A 19,612-nucleotide genomic window follows, 5' to 3' on the forward strand; every position below is an offset into this window, starting at 1 on the left:
TTAGTCTCGGACCTAAGAGAGGCTACATCAAAATAAATAATGGGCCTTGAAATGAAAATGGTTGAAAACCACTGCCTTAGGCTATATACAGTGGTTCTCAACCTTTTCAGGTTGTGACCCCCAAAATAATCATATTTGAACTTGGGATAGACTACTCAGCAACGCCTCAACTAGCAAGACTTGGTTGGCACCAGCATCATAAAATGTGGTTTTAATATAAAGGTTTAAAAAAAGTATAGAAAACATGAACAAAAATCAGGTAACTATATCTTAGTTTACAGATGATCACCTCTTTTAGAAGCCATGCCATAAAAAAAACATGTAAAACATTACACTTTTGTGAAGTGAGGGGTGCTCTTATCATCATCATACATCATCATCAGCCAATCAAATCATCACATTCCGTGGTACAAACACACAAAGCTGTGCATAGGAGGGTCTAGCGCCCCTCAAAAGATGGCTTTTATGATACATTGTTTGTCTCTGTCCTCTAGCGTTGAATCAGAATTTTCAGTCACTTGACATTTTGTTTCCGACATCGATCCGATGGACCGGGTTTGTTTTATTTAACCAGTAAAAACACATTGAGACTGCGTCTCTTTTACAAGTGGGAACTGGCCAAGAGGCAGCTAGGAAATAAAATTACACTTCAATACAACATCGTAAATATCCAAACTGGACAGGCTATGATTCAAGTGACTAAACAGCTGACCCCTTCGGCGCCTATAGCTGTACAAAAGGAAATGGAAAATGTAATGTAATAATGTAATAAACCAATGAAGTTACTTAAAAATCTGGGTACGGTTTATGAACAGGGTGACTTCCAACTCCTCCTTTTCACTGTAGAACTGGGCCTTTCCCTCTTGGCTGTGGACTGCTTGGGGAAGATGGAGGCCTAGTCTGTACTTTGGAGTCCGCAGGTCAAGAAACGTTTCTCTCACGTCCAAGGCCACGTCTGTCGCGTTGGTGTCCGGGAGTTTGACCCTGACCAGCATGGCCTCGCAGCACATGGAGGACGGGTCCTTGCCGCTCATGCCCAGGAACACGTCCTGCGTCCCCACGCTCTGCTTCAGGATGATCTCGTAGTCGGGTTGAGGTCGCAGGTCAGCGAGGTCCTCATAACGGGGGCCCTCCGCCACCTCCTCCTCACTCCAGATATCTGTAGTCTTCTTCTTACAAACTGTCGTCACGGCCTCTTCTTTCCTAGTTGTGGTTGGAGGTCCTATGTGTCCGGGGCCCAGGTGCGCGGAGGGGGCCACACTTTGATGATGATGATCATCATCATCATCATCATCATCATCCTCTCGATGAGAGAGTAAGGCAGAGAGTGCCTGTAGGTTTTTTGACGTCCCAAGACGTTCCAGAGCTGAGAGTGCCTGTAGGTCTTTTGTCATTCCACGACGTTCCATTTTGTAATGGCTTATTTCGATCTACAGTAGAAACGCAGTCAAGTAAAGGACAAAAAATGGAAATCCTGCAAGTTATGATAGTCATGTTCATTTGAAGTTGTATAGCTGGTGCAATGTCTCCATCTGATGATGCAATGGGGCAGCGTGACAACCATATATAGGACACCTGGCTCGCCATGACATATGTGATGACGCAATGACGCCCCAACTCTACCAGTAACCAGTCACTAATAATGTAGGCCTTAAAGTCAAAGAGGCTGTGATCATGCCTAAATGTGGAGTCACACATCATAGAATATAGATACATCTGACTGACATTTTTGGAATGCAAAAGGTATTTCACTTTATTGACAGTTGTGGCTGCATATGATGTAGAATTGTTTGGGTTGTCAATGCAGTCTTGTCAACTATGATCCTAAGAACATTGTAATCCCTAAACAAAACAATACAATATTTGAAAAACATCCCATATCCAATGCAGTCCAACAGACATTTAATTTCACAAATTAATGTTATGGCCGTTATTTGGAATAAATTCTAATAGTTGTATGATTACTATACATATTTGTTGATTTACATGCTACATGATTCATAATTTTCTACATGCACTTGATTCTAATTTCATCTTTGAAGCTATACTCAGCATCATATTAAAGTACCTCTCCACTATGGCAATTCATAGTTGAATTTTACATCTGTTGTTAACTGTTAGAGAAGGAACTGATACCATGCAGGAGTGGGTTTGAGCCGGCCATCCTGGTGACATTCTCCTGTAAACAAACATATCAGGAAAGGGCATACCAAATGCAAAATGTCTAAATCCCTATACTTTATTTCACATACACTGGACTGGAATATTTATTCTTGTTTGAATATAATTGTCTTAAATATACTGTTCATAGATACAATACATGTATATTCTACTAGGCCTATAAAAGACTACTTGCAGCAGCTGAAATACAAAGCCTTAACCACTCCATCGCCCTTGTGACAGTTAATCAGGGCTCCCACGTTCCCAAGTTGTCTCATAATAGACAAAGGCTGGACCCTCACCAATTTCCTTACCAGCAAAACAGAATAACAGATCCACAGATGATGCCATAGCGCAACACTTGACTCCACACCACCCTTACCCATCTGAAGAAGACAAACTTTTACGTGAGAATGCTATTTATGAACTACAGCTCATCAACACTGACATTCTTGCACAGTGTATTCTATTCCTGACAGTAGGCCTACTGTAACACAGGGTGAGGTTATTGTACAGATAAAACTGTTGAGACTAACGATATCAGTGTATTAGGTTGATGTTGTAACAACACTGTGATTGTATGTATTTGCATATAGTAGGGCGGCAGACACTGTAATGACTCTGTGCTTGTGTTTCTGCATAGTGCAGGCTACTGTAAATGGTATATACTGTACCTGTATATACTGACACCAACATACTATTGGTCATTTATTGATGGCGTTTTTGTGATGTTAATCCTTCTTTGACCCCTATAGTTTCTCGTGATGTTATTCCTTCGTTGACCCCTAGTTTCGAATGTCCTCTGCATCAATAAGGGCCAATAAATGGCTAATCTTGCAAATAACCACCACAACGGATCAGCATCACATTTCCTGTGCATGATGCTGCTAGCAGACCAAGGAAATCGAACAATTTTGACCAAATATGAGGATGGCAGGGCGGTAGATTATGAATTGACAAATTCTGGAAAATAGTTACACAAAAAACACATACCGGTATGTATCCACATTAAAAATATATATACATTTATTTCATTGGCCTACTGGCAACATGCGCAAAACATGTGGTGATAATCGGTGGGTTTGCGAGATCAGCCACGGTGAAGGAAAAAAGGACACATTGTTTGACTCAGCCGTGGGTGGAGTGAAATGAAATCCACTTCACATTTCCTTTTAGGTTTCTCAATCATCTCTTCCTTTTGGCATAGGTTATTAGTCTATTCCAGGTGTAATCCAGTTGTCCCTGGCCCAGATTCATCTTCTTCCGAAGCTCTGAAATCACATTTATCTTGTCATTACATTCTTTGAACCACAGCGACCTCTGCTCCTGCCACATCCTTTCCTTCTCAGTCCACATGATCGTCAGTGTCTGTTCTATTTCATTCATTTCGTGTCTGAACCGCCTGTATTTCTCCAGCAGCTCCTGGTTGGGGAGAATGTCTTCGAGCTTAAACTCGATCATCCTCAGATTCTCATCTGTATTCTTGTCATGCATCGCTTTCCTCGTCTGGTCATCGTCAGAGAGGAACCTTTCAGCCATGGCCCGAATTTGGCCAATCAGTACCATTCTCTCCTCTTCGTTCTTCTCGAGCCCCGGCAGGAACACCTGGTTAATCTTCTGGAGAGCTTTGAAGGTGGTGTTAAAGTCTGTTTCAGCCACAAGAAGTTCACGTGCCAACGAGTCTCTGGACTGCTTGTAAAGGTAACCTGCCACAAATGAAACAGTTGCAGCAGCAGCAGCACCAAAACAGTACATCATCTTAAACTATGGCCATAATGTGCAAATGACACAGTTATAGTTTGGAGACCTTAGGACACCTCACGCGTATGATGTATGGTGTTGTATTATGACGTATGTGCCACAATAACGCTCTGCTCTAGCAGTAGGCTAACCGCCATCGTCACAATAACACACCGTCTATGCGGTTCAGTTACAGTAATCAAAGTGTCTAAACCAGTTAAGTAGGGCTGCCCCTCAGGGATGTGTGCTGAGCCCTCTCCTGTATGCATAGCCAAGCACAGCTCCAACATCAATCCACTGGATGATCCAGGGCTAAATCCCTTGTACGCACTTCCAGTAGGCCAAGAAAGTAAATCCCTGAATATTTGTCCCATATTATTTTCATGTGAACAGTCTCAGAGTCAGAACTCAGATTCACGGTTTTGCTGTCCCCACATATTTTGGCAAGATTATCATGTCAGTGCAATGACGTCACCTGTCCGCCGGGAAGCCTTAAAACATCGACACCTTTTCCATTCACAGCCGTGTGTTCATATCCTTCTGCTTTGCGACGATGAACGTGTTCAGGTTGACAGGGGACCTCTCTCATCTGGCTGCCATCATCATCCTGCTGTTCAAAATATGGACGAGCAGGTCATGTGCGGGTATATCGGGAAGAAGCCAGATCCTGTTTGCTCTGGTGTTCACCACTCGCTACCTGGACCTCTTCACCACCTTCATCTCCATGTACAACTCAATCATGAAGATAATTTACATCGTCTGTTCCTATGCTACGGTCTACCTGATCTACACGACGTTCAAGGCCACATATGACGGAAACTACGACTGCTTCAGAATTGAGTTCCTCGTTGGTCCCGTGGGAGTCCTTGCCGTTCTCTTCGCCAACGGCCACCTCTTCTATCTGCACGAGGTCCTGTGGACTTTCTCCATCTACCTGGAATCTGTGGCGATCCTGCCCCAACTCTTCATGATCACAAAGTCAGGCGAGGCCGAGACCATAACGAGCCACTACCTGTTCTGCCTCGGTCTCTATAGAGCCCTCTATGTCGTCAATTGGATCTGGCGTTACTATTCTGAGGGCTTCTACGAAATGAACGCCCTCGTGGCCGGCGTGATCCAGACAATCCTCTACTGTGACTTCTTCTACCTTTACGTTACCAAAGTTTTGAAAGGCAAGAAGCTGGAGATTCCGATATGAGAACACTGAGGAAGATGTTAGGTGGAGCTCCCGAGCAAGTGTCTAAAGGTTCATTTGGATGTTAAAAGTCCATGGAAAGATGATACCATTTTGGAAACAGCCACATAACCTGACAAAGAGTACTTTTAGAGGAACGATGAACCAGACACCCCATGTTAAAATGATGGAGGCTGGACCAAGTGATAAAACTCAATTAAAAATGGCAACACGGATGAAAATGTCCCGCTCACCTATATTCAGTTGTCTTCAGCTGGATTGAAACGAGCAGTTGAGTAATACAGTAGACTTTCTGCCATCAAGTTCTTATACCACCCTGGAGAATAGAATAGAATCCTAGGGAGAAACTAGATGATCTTGATGACATTTGCTTCCGTCACAACAACTTGTGTGTGGTGGGAATATCCGAGGGTGAGGGATGATCTGCAAATTAGTTCATGTCAAAACTGCTGTTACCTGTAGACATGCTTGTCGACATGTTCATGACCCCCCACCCCCCCACCCCCCACACACACACACACACACACAGACCCCACCCCTTCCCATGATAATGTGGTATCTTCGCTTCAAGGAAAAAGAACACCCGTTCTTTCTAGATCTGGTGAAGAAACAAGGACGACCGTCTTATCAAGGGAAAAATATTTTCATCTTCCCAGATATGAGTGCATTGGTCTCCCATGATGGCATTGAGCACAACACATCTCTACTCAATCAAATCTATGTATGTTTGTATATATAAAATAAAAAAATCACACAAGAAATTTGACCTAATTTCTCCTGTGTGGGGACAAGATTACTTAAAATTTCCCTTCATTGTCAATGGTATTTAATGTTTGTGTTGCGGACATTTGATTTAATTTCTCCTTTCATTGTCGATGGCAAATATGAGACGTGCGGGGACGAGATGATAAAGTTTCCCTTCATTAAATGGCATTTAATATTTGTGTTGTGGACATTTTGTAGGGACAAAAGCTGAGGGGCCCTCAAAAAACATATCAAATGCTTTTATACCAACATGTGTATATGACTTCTGTGTTGTATACTTAAAAATGCATGCATATACAAATTAAAACATTTATAAAATAAATTAAAATAAATGGGACTGCATTTATATAGCGCTTTTCTCCAAAGTGCTTTACATTACAATAAAGAGTACCTTGAACTGCGCCCAAGATGTTCTCTTCCTCTTTGAGAAACCACACATTGAGAAAATTATATATTAATTATATATTTGATGAGTTGGACGTGAGAGAGAGAGAACTTCAGACTGAGTGCATGGGTTGCACATGTGCGTTGATGAATGTTGATATACTGTACCATCAATGAATGGACGGGAACAATCTGAGAGGCAGAGGAGGTGGGGTTTTTTTTTACCCCGACTTTTTGTTTGGGTGAGCAGCAGGATGATCCAGATCATCAGCAGGTATGTCCTGATTGTGGTGCTTTGGGACAATATCAGCTTTCACCCTGGTGTCCACTGTCCAGATATGCCAATGGTTCAACATTCAACCAGTGATTTAAATTGTTAATGTCTGCCATCCAACATAAAGAGTTTTTCCCCGCTATGCGTGGTCGTGTAAGGTCTAGAACCAAAAACAAGAGTGGGAACCTACATTATTGTGAGGGGCTATTTTTCCCCGAATGTAAAAATGAAATAAAATGCTATAGAACGTACGTTCTTTTCTATTCTTTTTTGTTTTTGAACTAAAAAGAAAAAAAGATAATCACTTGCTTTAATATAAAATGTAGATAAAACATACCAGCCTAATCTGAGTCAAAACATTTATTGTATTAGCAATAGACCTGTGGTAATTCACTATGGACATTCCAAATGGGAAATATGACATACCTCCATAAATATACCATACAGCATCATAAACAAAATGCTTCCAGACAAAGCTAAGAAACCAAGACGAAAGCCAGTGGTAGTGCATAGCACCAATATAAGACTAAAAAACTGCTAAAAACATTGTTCACCAACAATCAAATAATGCATACTGTACTGTCAAAAGGAGTGTTTTCAGCCATGCATTTGTTTTCACCCCGACAACGCTTCAACGTTCCAAATCTTAAAAGTGGACTGAAGCATAAAACTCCACAGAATAGCTGTACAATACAATACAATAAAAACAACCATAAAATGTGTAAATTGTTATCATACATACAGTCTAAAGTAATACTAAACCAGTCACTTCACAGTTGACTGTGACCACCTAATAAAAAAAAAGGGTTTACATAATACCCTTGACTCGCACGACTTCTTCATACAGATACGTCCATCTGATAGGTAGCACTTCTTCTCCACTCACGTCATTGACATGTGACCGGCGCAGCGCACGTGCGTATGCGCATGCTTGTGTGCATAGTGCATACGTGTGCACGGCATAAGAAAAGTGTACAGCCTTTTTTTGTCCAGAAGATTCATACGCAGTCCAGTGGTCCAGACAAGGTTGGTACTTATTAGAGCTCAACCGATATGGATGTTTGACGTCCCAAGTTTATGCCACTTTGCCATATTTTTGATATGCTTTCAAAATAAATTGAAATCTACTAATGTGTTGTGCTTATTGGATCTGCTGTTTTTAATTATTTTTGAATCAGTAGTTAAATAAAGTTCTGTTCATGTTTAATTTGAATATATCACAAATCTATCAATAATTTGTTCATTTTAAATATATAACCATAGACATTTAAAATGTTTAAATAAATTAAAAGTAAAAAGTAATACAAAAACGACGGTCCCCTCATACATAAGAAGGGACAATATCAGTCACCATAACCAGTTAATATGGCTAACATGGAGTTTGAAATTGAATGGGCTTAAATACAGTAGGAGAGGTGGTGTGTCTGATCACATAAATATCTACTTAAAAACTGTCTGGTGTGTCACAGACACGCAAGTCTGAGTAGATGTGAAAATTATCCCATGAAGTATAAACATTGTGCCCTGGCACAAAACCCTTTCAGTTGGGGGTTCCGCGGCATGAAACAGTTTGAGCACTAACCGCGGTGTTATTGTGTCTTATCGGGTTAATCAAATCTTCTGTTTTTTTTTTAACTGATTTGAATATTTAGCACTTCTGACCGTCTGGGAATCTCCAAACTCAGGACAGGGCATCGGTCGGGCTCTGTAGTCCTTATAAACTGGTCTCCACCACAGGGGCAACCATGGCTGCTGCTGCGGTGGCTGACACTGCTGGCAGCTCCTCTGCTGCCCCCTGCTGACCATGTTTGAGACAGATCTCCTGGTGCAGGGGCGAGTTGGCCTCCTTCCACTCCCTGAACCTGTCTGAGTTTAGCTCTGGATCCGACAGCACCTGATCCAGGGCCTGCAGGTCCGCCTCTTTAGACTGGCAGACAGACGACGAGAGAGAAGAGAAGGAGCAAAGAAGACTTATGAGGATAATATGGTAAAGACAAATACTACAGAACCCACAACGTGTTTCTTTTTTTCTTTTCTTTTATCCTTTATTTACCCAGGGTAGTAGCTGAGCACAAGTGCTCATTTTCAGCAACGCCCTGCACATAGAAACACACACACAGACACACATTAAAACCTGGGAGCTGACCAGTACAACCACAGTCTTATACTGTTGGCCACTAAGCAGCTCCAGGGGGAGCAGTTGGGGGTTCAGTGCCTTGCTCAAGGGCACTTCAGCGGTGTTGGGTGAGTGATAACAATCACTTCCCCACCCAGATGTTTCCTGCCCGTCCGGGGAATCAAACCAACTTTCGGCAACAAGGGCGCTCCTCTAACCCTTTGGCCACCGCTGCCCCTCAACTTCTACTGCAAGAGTAGGATATTTCAAGTGGGCCCCAAGTAATTGGCAAAATACTTTATTGATAACATAACATTGTTATTATACTAGTAAATACAATGTCATGGTGTTTTTCTTTAAAACCTTGAAAAATAAAAAATAAGTTTTCATTGTAATACAGACGAATAGTTTTAAAGTAGACTATACGTTAGTTCGACCCCAGTCGGAACAAAATACATTGAATGATCATTAAAGTAAACACATAGCCTACCTATTTGACCACTTAACAAGGCACCCGAATGGATATTAAGTTAACGCAAGATCAAACAATCTCTTGCACTCTTTTAAATACATGTATGTCCATTGTCTCCCCTCTCCCAATAGAAACCACCAAACGTAATGTTTTATTCATTAAAACAAGTCCGGCATTGTACCTTTAAACTACACAGAGTCAGACAGGATAATATAATGGGATAATATGACATTACTACAGCTTGAACAGTTGATTCAGGTGATTTAGTGACAAAAAAGGAAATGCTCTACCTTTAGCGTGCTATTGAGGGTCCTGATGAGGTGCAGCTTGTCATTGATGGTGTGGTTTTTGCAGCGTTTTATGAAGGAGGCTCTAAAGTCTCGTTTGGTGGAGGGTTTGCGGTCTCCTATGGGCGAAAGGCTGGCCTGCTTTAGATGGATGTACAACCTCTCCATTTCGTCTGAGCAGCTGTCACCGTCTACTGGAACAAAATGGTTGCAGGTATTCATTTAAATTCACTGTATATTAAAGTCCATCACCAGCCATGTTTTAAGCCATCAATATCTGAGGCTGATTCTACAAATGGCTTCTAAATCAGTGATTCTCAAACTCTTATGCAAAGGACCCACAGAATGATTATTTGATTGATTCTATTTGGCAACGGACTCGCTTAGTTTGCCTCGTGAACTCCAGTGTCTCCTTCCCTGCCTCTGATTGCAGGTCTCAGGTACATCGCCAAGAAGGAAGGAGACTAGGGTTATCACCCCGTAGGATGCCTGCAAGAACCTCAAACTCTTTGGTTTTTCCAGCGTGGATCTGAACCTTGGCTTGAGTCTGACTACAGCTTGCCGGATGCTATCATCTGCACTATCTTCTTAAAGTTGTTTCAGTAGTTTTTTAGTTTAATCACTTCCAATTTCACTTATTTATGCTGTATACTGTATTGTGTTCTCTCTCCTGATTGGATTAAATGGATATCCTGGCTACCCAAATATACTTTCTGCTTACTTAAGAGACCCCCGTTACTGAACAAACATGCTCCAGCAACGATAAAGTTATTCAACACTTATTTTAAGCCACCTTTGTCACACTGAGTGTTGGTCAATCCAGACACAAACTGTTACACAAGAATGCAAAAACAGGAAGCATGCCCTGCCCTGGTGCCTTGATGAAAGTGGAAATGGCACCATATAAAACGCAGCTTGGTTCCCTTGAATACAAACAGAAATTCACAATTGACCCTCATTCATTAGTCAAAGATTTCTCTTGCTCTAAAACTGCCTCCGTGTCTGATAATGACATTTTTGAAAATGTTTGAATACATTTGATTAATGACGTGCCCAAAATAGGGATGCCAACAATGTTATGAATTTGATTTGAAATTAAATGTTTTAATAGAATGTATTTTTCGACTTGCCCTGATGGTCGAATTATGTTGGCTTTGAAAACCTTTTTTAAACATGATTAAAGTACATTGATTTTAAGCCCTCTCCTCCGTTTCTTTTCCCTCAGATCTTTCCTCTTCTTCAGATTCTGTATGCTAAGCTGATGAATTGAATACATAGGACCACAAAAAGTCAGCCTTACCCTCATTGCCGGTGTCTGAACCCTCCACGTGCGTCTGTCCCTGGGCGGCAGGGGACTGTTCCCTGATCACGGGCCCCGAGGACGAGGGGTCCTGGGGAGCGGCGGGGGTCTCCTGTAACAGCGCCTGGGTCTCGTCCTCTTCCTCTGGCGGGGGCCGATGGTGATGATGATGTTGATGATGCGTGTGAACCTGCGCCGACACACACACCACCGTTGCCTCACCGCCACCGGCGGCGGGCGGCGCGTGCGACACCAGGTCCAACCAGGACTGCCGGTGCTTGGCGAGCGAGGAGGCGGAGCTCTGTGATGTCATCGTGCTGACGGGCGAGGACAGCGAGCCGTTGGCCTCGCTGGGCAGCGGGGAGGTGTACGGCGGAGGAAGACTGTCCTCCTGAGACAAAGAGGACATGCATTTCATGGATTAAATGCAAATAAAATGACCAAAAAACATTTGTATGGCCAAGTCCTAATGTGCTATTTGACACTATAGACAACTCTGTGCAGGCTTCCCTGCGCACAATCATAGCTGCGGTGTCACATTAGTGCAGGTAGACACCGCAGCATTGATTACATACAGCTGGCTACATCTATAGCTCTGTTTTCTAAACAATGAACACAATTATGTAAAATTATGTTTTAGTAATATTGTTCCTGCTGTTCTACATACTGCCAACCAGGTGAATAAATCACAGACTGAGGCTTCAAACGTTGCTTTTAAAATCTAAACTAATCTAAATGTAAACTTCTTAAAATAATAACCGGAAATAGCCTATCTACAAGCCTATTTTCGCTGTGCTAAATGCTTCCGCAGGAGACATGCTGACTTCTATGGAATCCAAATTAATTAAATCAGTTCAGACTGAGAACAATAATCCATGAGTCATAAATGTATTTTTGGTTTCATCAATTTCCCTTCCTTTCCTTTTGTCTTCCAATGTACTTGTTATGGCACACATTTCTGCGTTGATTAAAACCCCTACACTCTGGTGGGCAGGTACTTTGACACATGATATTAAATGTAAGAGGAATTTTAGCTACAGATAAATGATGGTGACTAGAACTCTCACTGTTTCTATGGTTAACTGGTTTGGTTCTCTTTCTCGTCCCCGCCCCCGCCCCCGCCCCCCCCATCCCAGTGCTCCCACTGACCTGCTGGCCACCGTCAGCTAACACAGACACGCCATGTATGGTCTGCTCATAGTATGGTGGTGGGGGCGCATCAGTGGTCTCAGCATCCTCATGGTCACTGGCTTCACTGTAACACTCTAAACACACGCACACACACGCACACACACACACTCACATTAGATATACGACGTATAATCGATCAGAGCTGAACATTTGTCTTTTGACTCACTTGTCTGTCTGACACACACGCGCGCACACACGCAACTGGAAAAAAATCCCTGGAAAGGACTGTAACTAACCAGCTCATGGTTCGTAGTACTGATGGTTCGTTAAAACAGGGCTTCTCAACGTTTTTGGCTGGGGACCCCAGGAAATGCTTTGGCCATGTCCAAAAAAAGCTTGAGAACCCCTACGTTAGAACAGTGGTTCTCAAAACAATTTCATGTCAGGGGCCCCAGATTAGGATCTATTGGGCTGTGGATCCCCAATCGAAAGGATTTTGTGACGGAGACTGACGGATTTGTCAACATTACAGGCAGAATATTGTGGGGTTTTTTGTGCAACACCGTTGTACGCATAATATAAAAATAAAAGTATTTAGTTGATTGTTTAAAAATAATCTATAAATATTTTTGTTGTTATACAGTAAATAACAGTACTTACCAGTAACAGCGTTCCTGTCTGAAGACTCATACTGGATGGAGGCCAGTCCAAGCTTATTCAACCAACTACAACCAAACAGAAATATTCAATTTCAATATTCAAATTCATTCATCATCATCATCACAGAATTATGACTGAGTGACGGTTCATCATTTTGCTAGTTTTCTAGAACCCATTAAAAACGGGAACATTTTAACGTCATACTGTATGTGTAATGTTAATTTTCAGAATTCTAAAAATTAATAAGTAGCAAAAGCAGCAGATTGATATGCTCAAAACACGTTGCTTCGCAAATAATTTCAACCTTATAGATCTGCTACCTTTGTTGCATTTGTGTGACGCTGTAGTATGATCAAGTAGAGCGTTAATTTATGAAAAAAAGCTAAAATGTTAAAATATGGAGATAAGAGGTTTCTGCACGACAGCAACGATATAAGCAACATGCGTGTTGGTGTCCTGCTGTGACTTACGTGTTCATGTCCTCCAGGCTCTCGGCTGCAAAGTAGAACATCATGACCTGCGGGTGGCAGGCTTTGATCGCACTGCAGGAGGAGGACAAGCAAAGGGTTAAAACCAGTGTTGCCACACACAAAAATAAGCGCTCTACAAGCTCACAACACGTTGCAACTCGACCTGTTGTGAGCTTGCTGATCTGCAATTTTCTCTCAACGTTCGCCCCCCCTCCAGAACAGGTACGCTAGGGTTCCGCCACGGTAGAGAGACCACAGCTGACAGTTGGACATGTTGAATGTTCACAGCACAGGATGTTACAAAAGTATGAGCAAATATTTCCTGTCACTGTGTCTTTGTATTTGATTTGGTAAAAGATATGTACCGGTACCAGTAAAATAACAATATAACTTAAACACAGGATAGAGACTGCCTGACACACAGAGGCAGCTCATTCCAAACGGAACCGCAGTTCCAAATGAAAAGGATTAATTTCCAATAAAAGAAAGTGGTTACCGGTATTTATGTAATAATGGATAATTCACTAATTGAGAATAGTAGTGAAAGAGAGCTTACTATTTCTTCTTGCACTCGATGGCCCGGTCGATCATGAAGTCAGTGAGGTTGATGAAGCCCTCTGCTTTCTCCGACTGAAACACACAGATTGAACAACATGTCAGCTCTAAAGATGTTCTTAAACGACTAATAGAATCTGAAAAGGGTAGGATGAAAGAATGTACTGTATGACATATTACGACGATATAATTTTAAATGCCATTTAAAGTTAATTTTAGTTTTAGAAGGTTCATAGTGTATAATAATACATATATACACTATATCGTCTCTGTCGGGTGGAAACCTCAGAAGTCCAAAACCGTTACTTTTCAGGATTCAAATTCTAAAATATCAAAAGTAGCATATCGACAAGCTCGAAAAGCGTTGCTTGGTGGCGCGCTTCGAGCTTGTGGATCTGCTACTTTTTAAAACTTTGATTTTGTGTGACGCTTTAGGTTAGGGTAGTGTAGTAGAGTAGTGTACCTTCTAGTATAGTCATAGTGTACACTCTACACTGCACTGCACTGTAGTGTAGTGTAGAGTAGGGCATTCATCTACGAAAAAAACTAAAAGGTTAAAATATGGAGATAAGTTTCTGCCCAACAGCAACAATATATATATATATATATATATATATATATATATATATATATATACACACACACACACACACACACACACACACACACACACTTGATCACAGCAATATAGCTTAAAATGTGATTTAACCGTCAGAAATTCTGCCTAACATTTGACAAAACTTAAAAAAGCTCAGGCTCTTGCAATGCTGACATTATACAAACGTAACCTTTTGACCGTGCATGTGTACCACATGTAAGTGGACAGAGTGCAAGGGAACTGACCATGTTGTTGGTGTACCAGTAGAGGGACTGCTTCTTCAGGACAAACCAGTATTTCTTCCATTTGATGCCCAGGAAGCCTTTGCCCTCTTTCTTCCTGTACAGCCAGCCTTGGTGGTCCGGTTGGCCCAGCTCCTTCACTGAGATCCTCCTCCTGCTCATCGTTACATTGCCTGGACACACATAAACACGCGAGTGCACACACACATGAGTAAAACAGCCGTATACTGAACCTGAGCCTTATCCCAAAAAAATCTTCTAAATCCTCGATTTTTCAAAAATAGCAGACCTACAAGCTCGTAGATCTTGTAGATCTGCTATTTTTCAATAGCTAAATTTCAACATAATGTTTACAACACCAAAAGGGGTTCCCGCCAAGAATGGGTGTGTGTGCACGTTAGGCTGCGTAACAGTAACACTTGGTGGTCAACAAATACTATTTCCGTACTTGTACGGACACAGGGACAGACCCAGCCAGCCATCCAGCCCGGGACACACATTGCCGTGTATAGGAGTGGCTGGCACCACTCAAAAACAAAGCAAACAAGATGCACACTGCGAGGTGAACGGTTTGTGCATGGACCATAATATTGCAACATCGGCTGAAGACCTGTGTTGCAAATCATTACCTCTCTACCCTCTCAGTTTCCTGTCATCTATGTTAGACTAGACTAGACTAAACTGAAAGTAGAACACAAAGAAAAACAAGAATGACAAAATGCACTCACAGTACAGACAGAAGGCTCCGTCCGGATCTGTGTTTAACACTGACCTTAAATGTAAATGCCATAGACTTTGAATATACTAAACAGTGAAAGGCTGACTGTGAAAGCCTGCATAAATAAGCATTTCACCTCACTTTCACCTTGTATTTGTTGTGACAATAGAAACCTGATTGACCTGACCGACTGACTGACATGAAGTCTTTGAAAATAAAATGCCATTTCCGTTTTGTTAGACAATATCCATAATATAAATATTGACTTCAATATTTCTTATACATTGCAAATCAGGTGACATTGTTTCTTCAAATTTGAATTAACATTTGAATATTTTCCACTGTATATATGCTTTGAAAATTAAATGTCAAATACTGTTTCCATTAAAATTGTCTTATATGAAATACATATTCATATAACACATACAGTATAGGGTGTGTGGAAACTTATGCTATTGTATTACCGGTATATCATATTATAATCTTAACATAGTGCCATAAAGGCTTCCATGAAATACAGGAACTTCTGAGACCAGACTTCAAGTTACTAGTTCAGCCCTACTGTACCTCTTTCACTCTACAAAAATATAGCCTGGCTTGGCCAGCCTCATAGCGGGGATTCACTGAAGATTCCTGCGGGGAGGAATCTTCGGGAATCCCCGCTATGAGGCTGGCCAAGCCAGGCTAACACAAATAAACCGCAAGAAGGTTTTAGTGGCAAAAATCCCAGACTCCTGCTAACTACAATGTGAACACTACATACGTACATGGCAGTGCACAGAGAGAGGCAATCACATAAACCAGAATATAAGTTACCAGTCCTCTCTGCCCAGATGCAATGCACAACAATTACCATGTCACTTCGCACGCCCACAGTGGATATAAATTACAGCCGAGGGCACACTGCACAGACAAGAGACGGCAAACTGCATGACCCGCGAGGCACGATTATGGTGACAACTTACCTCCTCGACTCTTCTTCTTATGCCTCAGTGACACCTTTGAGAAGAACAAGAAACAAGGGCGCCAGTCAGAGCAGTAAGCAGTACATGCAGGAGACCAGAGAAACAGAAGACAAACGGCAGTCTCACTGTCACACCACAGCCCAATTCTTGATGAGGAACATCCTGTTTCTCACAGCAAGTGTCACATGCATTTTCTCTGCTCTGCTCTCTCTCGCTCTAACTCTCTCTCTCTGTGTAGTCATGCGCGCGCGCGCACACACACACACACACACACACACACACACCCACCCCCCCACCACCACTTTCAGGCTTCCTTCAGTATCTCTCTATTTTTTCGTTCTCCCAACCCTCAACGTCTCTCTTCTTCACTCATATGTACTCACAACACAATATTTTGTGAAACCAAAGTAGACACTAGCCAGTTAGCGAGCTAGTGGCGTTGTTGTACAGCCCTGTTGTCACACTAAATGTTTCACTTTGTCAACATAAAATAGCAGAAGCAGAACTTAAGAACTCTAGACAGGAGTTCTTTAATAGCTAGGATTTGTGACTAGTGACTACCGGTATGTTTCATTGGTAGCCAACTAAACGAAGTCCTGCCCCTATGAAAGTGTCCATTGTTTTTCCCCTGACTGTAATGTATAAAAAGGCTCACTTACTGGATTGTAATCATCAGCAGCCATGGAGGAGGACAGAGATATGGGGAACGCAGCCTGTTAGAAGATACAATACAATCCATAAATGAACAAGTTGGTGATGAAGCTTCGGGCACAGCCACACTGACACACACCACACGCTGGCATTAACACTGAATCATTCTGCTCACAGCATTGCTGAGAGGGATGTGATGTCACACTCGTGTAGTGAGGACTGTGACATCACGGTTATGTTTTTTCCTTGTCATATAGCACAACTGTTTTCCTCCCAAAACTTCAAAAGAAATGATGATAGTGTACGTATGTGTGTTCAAGAGACAAATGTTGATTCATGTGATGGACCATAGTCACAAGACCCGTGCCCAAAGGCTGCCATCAGCAGTTTTAATATGATGAATTTACAGTTAACTTTTAGGCTAACGTTGCCCATGACCTAAATATCTAAAGATATCCACCTCTACCAGAGAAAATGCGAGAGTTTTAGGAAACTTCTGCTAATGTATTACGACTTCAACACAAATGTTATTTATTTATTTGTTTTAGAAATGAAAAAACGAAACAAAGCATTTCATTATTTATAAATGATGGCGTGACGTCGGTGACATTGAGAAATCCAGCTTGCCATTTTTTTTTTTTTTTTTTAGATCTTCAAACGGCTTACGTTACGCTTTTTGCGGCTTACGCCTTTTATTGGTTTTTTTAAGGGACAGACAGTAGGCTGACAGGAAACGGGAGAGAGATGGGGGGAAGACATGCAGTAAAGGCCGTGTCGGGCTCGGGAGTCGAACCCGCGGCACACTGCGACTGGATTACCAGTCGGGTGCCCAGACGGTTACGCCACCGCCTGGGCCCAGCTTGCCATTATTGACTAACTTCCCCTCCCTGCGTTATCCGAGTTCCTGATTTGTAAAGAAAGACACAAAACCACATGAGCGAATCGGACACAGTAAACCAAACCAAACCATTAAAATCTGTCAACAATCCTGTCATAAAAAACACTCCTGTGAAACTGCATTCACATAAGACAATTTTTTTATTGTTGCATGATCACTATGTATTGTAGCCAAAATTCAAGCAAAGTTTGAAGATAATATTTTCAAACTCTGAACTGATCACTTGAACTCTCTGCACTTTATTCATTAACTATTGTCTGCACTATGTTGTTTTTTCACTGTCTTGTCCTGTTTTGCACTTGTCCTAATGTTGTAACTGCACTCTGCTGTACACCAAACCAAATTCCTAACATGTTTACATGTCATCGCAATAAAGTCTTCTGATTCTGATTCATAGTCGCCCCGAAAATACTAGATAATTGCAGCCCTACTCTGCGTGAAGAATTCCAGAATATCTATCTCAACCAAGATCCTATATATTGTTTATGTAGGGTGGAAACCAATATAAACCATATCCAAAACTGTTACCTTTCAAGATTCAAATAAAAAAATAGTAGATCTACAAGCTCAAAACGCATACATGTGTTACTTTCGTGTGACGCCGTACTATGATTTGTTAATTCACAAAATAAAACACTAAAAGTTAGCATATGAGGATAACAAGGTTTCTTTTGGCCCACAGCTCAGAACCTTGTCAGTCCAAAGTGAGCGCTTGGCTTTAACAACTAGAACCTCATGTGAGAGTCAGGGCCCCCCTGCAGTAGCTCGCAGCCAGGTGGTGAACCCGCATAACCACAGGGGTTATGTGAGAGAGTTCAAGCCCTCCTTCCAGCTGTTCCTGTTATCCAACACCATGTAAACTGTAAAGTCTACAGCCTACACGCAAGAACCCATGAAAAAAGGAAGTAGCTGTTTATATTATATCCATCCTCCATACCGGTTTTCTCTCAAGGTCTTATAAAGAAGACAATAATAGTTCCACAACTGCTGCAGTCAATGGAATAACCTCATCATGGCTAAATAAATACTTCTACAAACCCAGTGACAACAGCTATTATTTTCTACACACAGCTCTCTCCCCTCATTCGTACTCAACCACACAGGAGCAGCATTGTGGTTTCCGGGCTGTGTCAACCAGTGACTTGTTCCAGAAGCAGTCAGGGTGGACGCCATACCACAACACAGCAGGGGGTGATGGAGTGAAGTCGGTGTTTAAAGCATTTATGTCTGCTTGTCAACAAATAGTACAGCTCGGCTAATGTGAAACACTGTGCCGTGGTGTCAGAATGGTGTGTCACTTACGTTATTTATATTACTGTCTACTTGTGAGGACATTATAATAACCACTTAAACCTCCAAATGTCTATCTATACTGAAGCTTTTCCCAATTGTGTAAAGAAAGACTCCTCAAATCTGTTTTTAACCATTTAAATGACTTCACAACGTCTATTTTTCTAATTGTACTAGGTACTATATCTCTCGCTCTCATCTCTCTCTCTCTCTCTCTCACACACACACACACACACACACACACACACACACACACACACACACACACACACACACACACACACACCTCTATGAGAGGACATGTGCAGCCTAGAATATTTTTTCACCATCCATCAGTGCCTACTACAGGCTACTACAGTAGGCTATCACTAACAGAAAGTGAGACTCTAGGCTGCACTGTTGCACATGTCCTCTCAAGGATTAACACTTTATGAAGGGGGGGGGGGGGGTGCAGGTGTATGCACATTGGAATGTGCAATGTCACATTGCACAGCAACAAGACAACATTTGAAAGAGAGAAATGTAATCCTTTGTTTACATCCTTCAATGTAAAAAACAAAATTATAGGAAAATAAAGAGATTCAGTCAATGTGAGAATTGACTCTCAGCTCGTGTTTGAACTTAATTGGAACTATAGCCTATGCTACAACTAGATGCAGTTGTTTTTGTTTGTAACCTTTAAATGGGGGAAAGAAGTTGACAGTTATGTTTGGTTTTGACTTGTAAGTTGTACGCATTGTG

General features: G+C 41.9%; 3 protein-coding genes across 5 annotated transcripts in view; 1 reads left to right on the plus strand and 2 right to left on the minus strand.

Annotated features, from left to right (window-relative positions):
* Window positions 1–782: 782 nt before the first annotated feature.
* On the minus strand, window positions 783–1,394 carry LOC310877678 (dynein axonemal assembly factor 6-like; the record flags this gene model as incomplete). Its single annotated transcript, XM_083791629.1, has 1 exon — window positions 783–1,394. One exon carries the CDS (start codon window positions 1,392–1,394, stop codon window positions 783–785), a length of 612 nt encoding a protein of 203 aa, XP_083647755.1.
* A 3,059-nt stretch (window positions 1,395–4,453) lies between these two features.
* Window positions 4,454–5,098, plus strand: LOC310877679 (ER lumen protein-retaining receptor 2-like; the record flags this gene model as incomplete). The annotated part of the gene is made up of 1 exon (XM_083791630.1): window positions 4,454–5,098. One exon carries the CDS (start codon window positions 4,454–4,456, stop codon window positions 5,096–5,098), a length of 645 nt encoding a protein of 214 aa, XP_083647756.1.
* A 2,236-nt stretch (window positions 5,099–7,334) lies between these two features.
* Window positions 7,335–19,612, minus strand: part of LOC310878239 (connector enhancer of kinase suppressor of ras 3-like) — an 85,884-nt gene continuing 73,606 nt past the window's right edge. The window contains exons 16-26 of one of the 3 annotated variants that reach the window (XM_083792443.1): window positions 16,692–16,745; window positions 16,033–16,066; window positions 14,353–14,522; window positions 13,511–13,584; window positions 12,955–13,026; window positions 12,485–12,549; window positions 11,843–11,958; window positions 10,694–11,084; window positions 9,397–9,587; window positions 8,572–8,614; window positions 8,313–8,445 (exon numbers count right to left, since the gene is read on the minus strand). In XM_083792443.1, the coding sequence (XP_083648569.1) occupies window positions 8,441–8,445; window positions 8,572–8,614; window positions 9,397–9,587; window positions 10,694–11,084; window positions 11,843–11,958; window positions 12,485–12,549; window positions 12,955–13,026; window positions 13,511–13,584; window positions 14,353–14,522; window positions 16,033–16,066; window positions 16,692–16,745 (1,215 nt within the window). In that variant the 3' untranslated portion in view covers window positions 8,313–8,440. Of the gene's footprint in view, window positions 8,446–8,571; window positions 8,615–9,396; window positions 9,588–10,693; window positions 11,085–11,842; window positions 11,959–12,484; window positions 12,550–12,954; window positions 13,027–13,510; window positions 13,585–14,352; window positions 14,523–16,032; window positions 16,067–16,691; window positions 16,746–19,612 lie in introns of all 3 variants that reach the window. The other 2 variants (XM_083792442.1, XM_083792441.1) reach the window with 2 other exon arrangements.

The sequence above is a fragment of the Protomyctophum parallelum genome, assembly GCF_964188405.1.
Source record: "Protomyctophum parallelum genome assembly, chromosome: 20".
Taxonomy (NCBI): Eukaryota; Metazoa; Chordata; class Actinopteri; order Myctophiformes; family Myctophidae; genus Protomyctophum; species Protomyctophum parallelum.